This window comes from Sparus aurata, chromosome 21 (assembly GCF_900880675.1).
Source record: "Sparus aurata chromosome 21, fSpaAur1.1, whole genome shotgun sequence".
Classification (NCBI taxonomy): domain Eukaryota; kingdom Metazoa; phylum Chordata; class Actinopteri; order Spariformes; family Sparidae; genus Sparus; species Sparus aurata.
This window is the reverse complement of record NC_044207.1, coordinates 34,377,527-34,388,977: the sequence shown is the minus strand read 5'-3', so window position 1 is coordinate 34,388,977 and position 11,451 is coordinate 34,377,527. Positions and strand designations below refer to the sequence as shown.

Sequence of the window (11,451 nt, the reverse complement as noted above, 5' to 3'; positions counted from 1 at the left end):
TGAGCCTGAAACTCTGCACCAAAGATGGGAAAATTGGAAAGCAGAATTAGACATATACATAACCGCCTCAGGTGTAACAAATGTGCCACAAAAGAGAGCTGTGCTATTACTGACGGGTGGAGAGGGACTGCGTGAAATATGGAAACATTTCACTGATGAACAAAAAGCCCCAGTGCCAGCCGATGACAACCAGCCTGCAAGAGATGTATTTCAAGTAGCAAATCACGTCTCAGGAGAGATGAAGCCAAATTCAAAGCCCAAACCAATGTCACAGTTAGCCTGCTACAAATGTGGCGCACTAGGTCACATGGGCCGGGAATGCATGCGATCTAAAAACCACAAATGCAAACATTGCGGTAAAACTGGACATTTTTATGATTTGTGTTTTCATAAAGACAAACCAAAGCCTCCCAGAGATACCCAGACACCAGGGACGTGGTAGAGCTCTTGCCCATGGTCAGGACAGCCATGGTGCTAATAGAGGCAGAAGCAAGAAAACTCAGCGTAGAGTTGAAGAAAGGGAGAGCAGTGGTTCTGATAATCCTGATGAAAATCTCTACCTATTTAACCTGTTTCGTGTAGAGGATACAATAGAGCTACCCTTGGATGGTTTCACTCTGCCCCTAGTGATTGACTCTGGTGCTCACCACAACACTCTATCGGCTAATGACTTCAAAAAGCTACAGAAAGCAAGACCCGAAATTAGTCTTCAACCTGCATCCACAAGACTCTACTCCTATGCAGGTAAACAACCCCTCTCACTTTTAGGCGAATTCACACTAAAAGTTCAAGTCCCCAACACAGCGCGATGTGGCACTGCTTCATTCTTTGTGGTGCCACAAGCACAGGCGTCACTCCTGAGTAGCAGAACCAGCAAAGAACTGGGACTTCTGAGGGTTGGCATTAACGCAGACATTTTGAGCTGTTCTGGAGGCGACATATGGTCAAGTCTACGCGCAAAACATCCACAAGTCTTTAGTGGGCTGGGAAAACTCAAAAATTACCAGCAGAAGCTAAAGATAGATCCAAATGTCACCCCTGTTATTCAACCAGTACACAGAATTCCATTCAATCGGAGACAGCGCGTCATTGAGAAGCTTCAAGAGCTAGTGGACTTAGACGTCATCGAGCGAGTAACAGAGCCTGCTCATTGGGTGAATCCGTTAGTAACAGTGGAGAAAAGACCAGAAAATGACAACAAACAAGGAGATGTCAGAATCTGCACTGACATGTGCAGAGCCAACATAGCAATTGTTCGAGAGCGCCACCCAGTGCCAACGATTGAGGAGACAGTCCGGGAGATGGCTGGAGGAAAATATTTCTAAAAAATTGACCTCAACATGGCGTATCACCAAGTAGAGCTCCATCCAGACTCTAGGGAAATCACCACATTTGCTGCACCTGGAGGCCTCTACAGATACACGCGACTTGTTTTTGGTGTAAACATGGCATCAGAAAAATTCCAACAGATTATCAGCAAAGTGATAAAGGACTGCCCTGGGGCATACAACATGTCTGATGATATAGTGGTAGTTGGAAGCACAGAAGCCGAACATGACTCTAGATTAGCTACAGTGATACAACGGTCAGCTGAAAGAGGACTGACCGTGAATGAGAAGAAATGTCAGATCAAATTGACATCCATCAAGTACATGGGTCATGTGCTGTCTCAAGAAGGCCTCAGAGTGTCTGACGACAAAGTCCAAGCCATTGTGCATGCCCTTCCACCAGCTGACGCATCAGAGCTGCGTAGTTTCCTTGGATTGGCTCAGTTCTGTGCAAAGTGCGTCTCTCGATTCGCCACAATAACTGTGCCATTCTGGGAGCTCACAAAGCAAGACGTCGAATGGACATGGGAAAAAGAGGAACAACATGCATTTGACCAGCTTAAGAAATCACTGATAGCAGCTCCAGTCATGGAGTACTACACTGTTGGAAGACCTGCCAGAATCACATGTGATGCTTCTCCTATTGGCTTAGGAGCAATTCTGGAACAACAACAGACAGACGGAGTCTGGAAGCCAGTCTACTACGCCAGTAGGAAGCTCACACCTACTGAGACACAATACTCTCAGTTCGAAAGAGAAGCTCTAGTAGTATTCTGGGCCTGTCATAAGTTTAGCCTGTATCTCATCGGATGTGAATTCAAGATCCTTACAGATCGTAAAGAATTGGTAAAGGTACTGTCACCAAACACAATCCCCCCATCTGCGAGAGTAGAAAGATGGCTGTTGTATCTACAGCAGTTCACGTACCAGATAATCCACATTCCCGGCAAAACCAACAAGGCAGACCCCCTGAGCCGTCAACCTGTTGGCGACTACGACAAAGCTGAGGAAAAGGAAACTAAGCGTGTCATCGGGACGTTTACACTGGCCGACTCCAAAAGGAGCCCAGCTGTATTATTAGGACCCACTCACCCTGGACATTAACTGTTCTCCCCCCTCTTCTCTTAGAAGACATATAGATCTATCAGATCTAAAACAAACAGACTGGTGAACAGTTTCTTTCCACAGGCAGTGAAATGCACATTTCCAACACTGCATTTATATCTCCTCAACAGGCCCAGTGCCACTGTCCTTTGTTAGCTCTGTTGATGATCACTGTGTAATGTTCATCCAAACTGTACAGAGAGTTCACTGCAACATGACAATATCAGCTGCCTTCATTTACCTGAGTCACCTTAGACATCATCACAACAGTTGCCCCCCTGAGAGATTTGGCAGGAGCTGCCACTGGAGCTGGTGGAGCTGTCAGAGTCAGGAAAACAAGAGGTTACAGAACCACAGCCACAGGAGACTGATTCAGCACAGGAACTGGAGACAGCTGCAGCTCAGCTCAGACAGGTTGCTGCAGAACAGGAACAGAGGACTGCTGCAAGGCAGAGCAGGAGGCCGGCAGCTGGAGGTCTGGACGGGGATCAGGAAAGACCGCCGGTCCGGCTCTGGAGCCAGTCTGCTGACCCGCAGACAAGGAAGCAGGAACAGGTGTCGACTGGGCCGCAGACTGAGGACCAGGAACTGGTGGACCTGCTGGTGGAGCTAGATAACAAGTCAGAATCAACAAAGTCAATGAATGAAGTTCATCCTCTGGGGACCAAGAATGTCTGTAGAAAATGTCATGTCAGTCCATCCATCCATCCTTTGGTCCAGGTCCAATCCATGTGGACTAAAGTAGTGGAGCGACAGACATTAGCATCCACAGCGCAACACTGCTAGTGTGTCTAAAAAGACAATAAAAGAAGAGACAGTCATGTTGATATGAACATTAGAGAAACACATCATGGAGCTGAAACATGATCCTGCTTCATCATTTGGACTCGTTCACCTCAGCCGACACGTTCAACAGCACACAGGTTTTTGTATTACTCTTTCTCACTGTGGGAGGAGGACTGCACCTGATCTTTGGCTCTGGAACTAAACTGGTTGTAACAAGTAAGAATAAAGCTTCATTTTCCTTCAGTTGTTTTATTGAAAAAGTGTAAAATGTGTTTTTAATGAGTTTCTGCTGCTTCAGGCTTTACATGTTAGTTTGTTCATAATTAGTAGAGAATTATTGCAGCCATGCAGCTATTGTTCCATAAAAAGATTCATAACTCCTGAAAAGATGTTTAAATCTCACTGCACAGCTGAAGTTCTCCTTTACTTCTGCAGGAGATCAAACTGATTCATAGAAAAAAAGTTTGATGTTGACAATGTTACAAATATACAGTATTTGATCCTCTCAGTAATTCAGCACCATCACTTGTTTTTATAAAACAACATCATATATGATATTAAACATCATTTAATATATATCATACATGTTAGATAAAAAATTAAATTTCTGATTTTAAATGGTCAGACTGTATCAGGACATTGTATTTTACATAATGGTACAAATGTCTTCAAGTATATGTATACATGAAAACAAACAGACACTGAATATGACATCACAATCAATATAAAATATAGAAATTATACTAAAATATGAAAACATATTTTTAAAAAATGATACAGTATGATTTGCAATGGCACAATGTATTTTCTGTGTTAAATGACTTTTAAATAAATTATATGATAAATATATTCATTAATACTTTCAAGTATAATTGGGTTTAAAAAAGAAAAATGCCAAACATAATTTAAAATACTTAAAAGTAAATTAATTAGCAGCGCGTGATGGTAACTACTGTGTACAAAATACTGTTTTCAAAAAGACGTATCATATTGAAATGTATTATTTTATATTATATTATATTATATTATATTATATCATATTATATTATATTATATTATGTAATATTATCATACTATGTTATATTTCTGTAAAGGATCAATACATTCTCAACTTTCTTCATATTATATTAGAAAGCAGTTGTTATTCATGTTTAACATGAAATTCAAGATGAATCTTGTTTAAATATTTATAATACGTGGTGGATGATGTCAACATTAAAATGTCAGCGCGTATTAAACTTGAGGGTAAATATGTCCTTTATTATAATCTGTCTTTTATCATGATACAGATGAAGATTTTCCATTGTATGAAAATATGATGTTATATTATTATTAGTAAGAGTCATAATAATGATGAATGTGCACATTGAAAGAAAGAAGTGCTGAACACATAATGTTGTTTGTCCCCATATAACACATGATGACATGACATGATGAGTGTGTTTGATGTGCAGGTGAATCCAGTCTATGTGTTGAACTTTGTGCTGTATTGATGAGTAGTTTAGTGATCAGAGTACATGTAGTTTCCAGGATCACACTGAATGCAGTGCAGTGCTGGAAGCTGCTGTTGACTGTGTCAATGTGTGTCTGTGCTGCTTGTTGCTGCTGTCAAACTTCAGCTGAGCAGGTAGTGAAGCCCGTGGTGAGCGTGTACCCAGCAGCATCCAGAGCCCACCTGGAGGGGAGGAGCTCCCTGCTGTGTGTGGCCTCAGCCATGTTTCCTCCTCTGGTCCAGTTCTCCTGGATAAGACAAAAGGAGGATCAGGTGGAGTCGCTGCCTGCTGAGGGAGAGCAGCTGGAGCTCAGTGAGTCGGGATGTACCGCCACCATCTTGCCGCTTGATCGGGACGCTCTCGACACGTATAAATACCGCTGCTCCGTCCAGCACGAGGGGGGCACAGTGCAGAACCAAACAGAACAAGGTAATGATTGTGTTGTGCTGAAGAAAGAAAGAAATAATCTTCTGACCTGGCCATGACTCTGACCTGCACTTGGGTTGTCGTGTTACGTGAGCACTGACTGTGCTGCACATTGAAAGTGGGTGATGGTTACTGATGTGGATCTCAGGTCAGAGAGAGAGTGACAGGCCTGATAATAAAGCTTTGTTAGCTGCTGAGGATGTTTATGAATCATCTGAACGTCAAACCTGTTAACTTATCTGGTCAGCTGCTGCTGTTGCTGCTGTTCAGTGTTCCTCCTCATACCTAGAATGTTTCACATTGTGCTGAAATTCACTAACTAATAATTAGACACATTGCCGGGCATGTGTAACTATTTAATTGAAGTACAACCTCTTTTACTTTCCTAATGCATAATCACAAGTAGGTAATAATGTGTCATGTTGACCTGCTGCTGTAAGTAGTAGTGTGCAGGCTGCAGCAGTTGTTTGTCCTTCTCTGTCTGCTGCAGCTACATGTTTCTGTTGTACAGTAATAATCAGGCTAATCGACTCTATAACTGTCCAGATAACCTCAGGAAAGTGTTGCAGAAGCTGCTGGAGAAGAACCTTCTAATCTGCATCTACACCTGAAGCATCAGAGAATTATAAATAATGTCTCTGATACACTGCTGTGTGATTATTATTTTTACTGTTGTTGTTTTTTATTATCACTGAATGTCACAGTTAAACCTTGTTACTAATTAAAAACAGATCTTAGTCAGATTAAATGAAGCTTATTTGTACAGTGCCTACTTTATAAGAAGTAGAATGACACAACAGACTTCATGCAGTGGTGTAACAGTCTGGATGTACTGTATGTTTGAATACAGCTGCAGTTCAAACAACAAGCAGCAGCATCACATCCAGCGCACCACCTACCTCCATCGTAACGCAGCCTGCAGCAGGTGAGTTCTGTTAAATATCTTACTGTGGGCTTTGTCTCCATTACATAAAACCAATAAAAGATTCACAGAATGTAAATAAATCTCTGTACGTAAGGGAAAATGAAGAAAACCAATATTAGAGGGCCGTGATGTTCAGGCCTCAGACGGCACGGCATTGAAAACAGATACAATTCTGTGGTGGAAATCATTATGTCTCTGATCTACTGCTATGATGTTATTATTATTATTATTATTATTGTTATTATTCTCATCATTATTATTATTATTATTATTATTTGTATTATTATTACTGAATGTCACAGTTAAACCTTGTTACTAATAAAAACAGGTCTTAGTCAGATTAAATGAAGCTTATTTGTACAGTTCCTACTTTATATGAAGTACAATGACACAACAGACTTCACGCAGTGGTGTAACAGTCTGGATGTACTGTATGTTTGAATACAGCTGCAGGTCAGACAACAAACAACAACAGAACCACATCCAGCAAGTTGCCCACCTCCACCGTAACGTGGCGTCAAACAGGTGAGTTCTTCACGTAGAAAGACAGTCACTGACCAGAGCACCATTCTGAAGAAACGCTCCACTATAAATATTCCTATATGTAGAATGAATCTAATGATTGTGTGTGCCGTGAAAGGTGACATTTACTCTGTGTGTGTGTGTGTGTGTGTGTGTGTGTGTGTGTGTGTTAGTGTCCTTCCAGTCTCAGTGCAGGGTGAAGCTGCTCTGTGTGCTCTACACAGTGCTGATAGTGAAGAGTCTGGTGTACTGCTGTGGACTCTCTCTGCTGAGGATCCTCTGAAACAAGGGACCGTCCACCAACTGCTCACATGCTGACTGACTGTTTTCTGCTCGCCTTTTCTCACCATCAAATCTCATCAGTTCGTCTCATTGATCACTTTGATCAGCACTCACAAATGTCAGTGTTCATGTTTTGTGGTTGGTTGTAAAATGTATCTTTTGATGCACAGGTTAGATTCAGTCATCCTACATATATAAATACATATATACACATATATATCTGCAGTGACTGAGTATAAATTCTGTGCTATAGTGTTATTTTCATCCTCTAGTTTATTTCCACTTTGAATTGTGACTTGTATAATAATAGAACATGAAGCTGAATCATTAGCTGTCTGCTAGATATTTGATTGTTTTAGTATTTTTCTCTTCTTGTCTTTCTTTTTAATACATTATGCAGAGTGTGGCAGCTTTGTTCAATTCTTTCAGTGTAACATTCTCAATAAAGTGAAAAATCACAGTGTGTGTTTCAGAAACAGTCTTGTTTTTATGGATTTCAGTTTGTCTTCAGAGCAAATCATGAGAAACAGAATCAACTTCATGGACCATGTATGTTGACGCCTACAAGTCGTTTGACTCTGGTTGTAATTAGCTCTCAATATACTTTCACACAGCAGCAAGAACAAATGTAGAGGAAGATGTGAATATTAGCATGCAGCTAAACAAGGACAACAAAGCTAAAGAAAGAGAAGCAAACAGAAACATATAGCTATTATATACAAGTCAGTAGGTGTGGCTGTGCCACCAGGTTCAGTGCTGAGCCCCTTTTATAATTGTGTCAGTGTGGATGTCAAACTCTACGCTGACGACACTGTTGTTTACACACATGAACAAACAGCAGAGCGAGCTGATTTCAAGCTACAACTACTATAAAATGATCACACAGCAGCTTCATCAGTCGCCTTCAGTTTGAATGATGGCTGTGTTTATTTCTTATCAGCCAATACAATATCATTTAACTCTCACAGCTTTTACACCAGAATCATTCAGTGTGTTTTCACAGCAGTTACACACCTTCACATGAGTGTTTTTGAGTTTGTAAGTCAGAGAAAAACAACCGTGAAACTTAAAAACAGGCTTTATGCCACAATCACATGTCACATTTGGAGCTGTGTGAGCGAAGCACAGACAGCTGCACTGATACAAACTGAAGCTAGAAGCTGACTGACAGGAGATCAGTGGCTCAGTGGGGTTAACCAGGTGAACTGTTGGAAACTGACCACTGATTGAGACGGACACACAACTCTGACGGCTCTGACAGCAGCTCTCTGATCAGCTGGAACCTCATTATGAGACCTGAGGTGAACCAACATGGACGCTCCACTTCAGCTTCACTAAACAACAAGACGACTTGTTTGTCTCTGTGGTTTGTGTTTCTGTCTGAGTGGTTTATGTTCTGTCGCTCTGATCGATGAGAACAGATGAACCACATGTTCCTGTAAATGTTACAGTCGAGGAGTCGCTGCTGCAAATCCTCTCGTTGTCATTTAAACACTTTGAGGGGAGAAACGTTTGAATTTTTCTAAAATTATATTTTTCACAGGAGAAATTTATGAGAGTACGGAAGATTTCAGAAACTAACAATTAACAGTTGTTCATTTCTTTCACTGCAAAAACTCTGGTGTGACAAAATCTCTTATTATTAATCATGATGTACAAATATTATCATGATAAAAATAAAATAATTTACTACACATTATTATATACATATATATCCACAGTTTTATTAAATTCTGTTTTAGTGGTTATGTACACTGGATGTTTCTTTAGTTTTGAATGTATATCACAAGTTTTTATGTGTCAGCTGAGACAGTGAGTACTGAGCGCTGTAACTGTTGTAACTGTCATTGTGTTGTTCATGTGAAAAAGTGCAGCTAACGGTGAGGAGGCTGCAGAGCAGAAACCCACACAGCCCGTCTGCTGCAGGAAAGGAAGTGCTGGTTGGCTCTCAACAGTTTTTTATGAGTCCTAATAACCACTGAGAACAGATTCATATCTGCTGCTGTACACACTCATCAACTCCTCTCCCTCTCTGGACTGCTTTGTCTTTTCTCTTGTTGTCTGGAAGCATTTTTTCCACTGAGCCCTCCACCCACACAAAGTTGAACTGAGCCCAGAGACCAACAGTGACCCCCCCACCTGGAGCTCACGTCCATGAATATAATGAAGTTCTACCTGTATCAGTATTTATGTTCCTTTAGCTCTAATTATTCAGCATATCAGACAAACAGCTGCGTCTTTATTTAATGTTTTCTGTTAATGTTTTTTTCAGATGAAGCTCCACTGAAAGTGGAAAGTGAAACTCATCGCAGACCAACAACAAAATATATTTGTTCCTGTCTCCGTTCATAGTTGACTCTTATCTTATCAGTTAAGCAAAATGTTTTCCTTTATGTTTCATCTCCTCACAGATTAAACCATCTTTGTTTCATTGTGTCCATTTCATTCCTGCTCAGTCAGTCAGCATTCTTTGGGGGAAACTTTGGGCAGTTTTTTATTTATTTGGTGGATTTTTCTTGCTGCTGTTCAGACGCCCCTCCATCACAAAATCTCCCTGTAGAGTCAAAGTGACAAAGACTTTGTGAGCAGACTCACTGATCACATATCATCTGCTGTCATAAACATGATCTTTACTTCATTCACTCGTCTCTCCTGATTGAAATCTGCTTTAAATGGAATAACAGCGTCGAACCAAAGCAGACAAATGTCAGTGTGTTCCTTTAAGAAGCTGAAGGAACAGTTATGATACATTTCATATCATCATTTGTTCTGTTCTGTGTGTTCTAACTCTGAACACTTGGATCATTTTCACCATGAAACACTGTTGGAAGAATGACAACATGTTGCAGCTGTCTCAGCAGACAACACATGTGTGACATTACATGTGTCTTTACGCTGTTAGATCGCTGTCACACCAATAAATCAGCTCTTCCACCACGGCTGTGTGACACATTTCAAACTAAAGCTGATCACATGCTGGATTTCTGTGTTTGCTGCTGGTGCTGACATTAAACATCACAGAGAAACACCACCACCCTGTGGTCAGTCACGGGAAGTGCAGGGACATCCTGCTAATACTTTCATCACATCAGAAAACACTTCTATGTGTCGTTTTAAAGCTCACTTACAAACCATACATTGTCTCTTTTCATTGGGACCACTTTTTGGACCCAACCTCTGCCTTGTAGTTTCTGTGTTGTCTTCATCAAAGGTGTCGGTGTATACTTTGATGATGAAAGAATTCTGCGGAGGCAAGGCTGGGTGAAATGATAGAGTAATCTTTATTGAAACAGATCTCAAGCCTGCGTCCAAACGAGTGCGGCCGCATTCTAGTATTCTCAAATCTATGGCAATGTCATGCCCAATGCTTTGCCCTGTGCTCTATCAGAAATTCTCTTGAGCCTTCGATCTTAGGAAATCCACAAATTACCACCTCATAACTTTCTCTGCCTGTGCGTCCATTCGCCCACACCTACCTACTTCTTCTAATTGGTCACTTTGTTGGAGTAAGGGTCCATCTCTCCGATGGGAGGGAAGAAGGGTTGATCTACCTCACAGTCCCTATAAAATAACTCATCTTCTGTGTGTTGCTGAACTCTACTGATGTCACCTAAAGTGGACCGGATGGTGTTTCTATACTTAGATGAAAATGTATACATTAAGTCAGCTCCAAACCTCTGGCATGAGAGCTGACCTCAGTTCAGACCTGGTTGTGGGACTCTTCCTGTATCTAATCTCTAATCTCACCACAGAGCTGATTAATGGCTTGCGGGGCTCCTGGACATGTGAACCTGTATATTTTCACATTCCCACACTTGCCTAAAGGGAAGCATCCTGTCCTGTCACAATTGAATCATAGCTCAGGATGTGTAAGCAAGAGACAGACACTACAGCCTGAATACCACCTGTTTCACAGGAAACGGGACGGTTATTACAGGCAGCAGACATGTTGAAATGTTCAATTTGATGGAGTCTTGGCTTTGAATCTTTCCCTCAGTGAAACATCCTGTAGCTTTAATGAAGAGACTGAACAACAGGAGACACAATAAAGATGTGACACTGTGTGTGGAAAAGGTTTGATGTGTCATAGAAATGAAATGATTCAGTGAAATGACAGAAATGTAAGGGGACGTTTCAGGCTTCAAATCACAGTGGAGGAGTTTTGTTGATTTGTCCTTTTGTCTTTTCATCACAGCTGTTCAACAACAGATAACAGTCTGTGCTACTAAATTCACCACCAACCTGAATGTGTTGCTGCTCACATGAATGTGGGTTTCTATTTCTATCACACGGCAGCTTCAGCCGAGCCGTCGATCGGCAGCGGCGGCCTTATCTGTGAGCCGCAGGGGCTGATGGGAGCTCTGAGGACCTGTTAGAAACCACGTGGCCCTTGTCTGATCTGGCAGCTCGTCCTGGTTTGGCCTCAGCTGCGTCAGAGCGCCACTTCTCCCCAGGTTCACCAGAGGAAACACCACTGCACAAAATGCTTTTCCTCCCAGCTGCTGCTGTGTGCTGTCTGTGTTCAGGTGAGTGTTTCCAGCCAATCAGGAGCCAACACAGTCCACCTGGAACAAACACTGTCACA

The 11,451-nt window shown here is 41.6% G+C and overlaps 1 protein-coding gene across 2 annotated transcripts; it reads left to right on the top strand.

Moving 5' to 3' along the window:
- The first annotated feature begins 2,795 nt into the window (after nt 1–2,795).
- On the top strand, nt 2,796–7,327 carry LOC115572509 (immunoglobulin lambda-1 light chain-like). Of its 2 annotated transcripts, XM_030402656.1 has the most exons (5): nt 2,798–3,434; nt 4,838–5,140; nt 5,988–6,062; nt 6,510–6,587; nt 6,758–7,327. In XM_030402656.1, exons 1-5 carry the CDS (start codon nt 3,296–3,298, stop codon nt 6,865–6,867), a joined length of 705 nt encoding a protein of 234 aa, XP_030258516.1. In that variant the 5' UTR covers nt 2,798–3,295; the 3' UTR covers nt 6,868–7,327. The 2 variants fall into 2 exon arrangements, with proteins under 2 accessions (XP_030258518.1, XP_030258516.1); XM_030402658.1 differs by lacking the exon at nt 6,510–6,587 and having other exon boundaries at nt 2,796–3,434.
- The last annotated feature ends 4,124 nt before the right edge of the window (nt 7,328–11,451 follow it).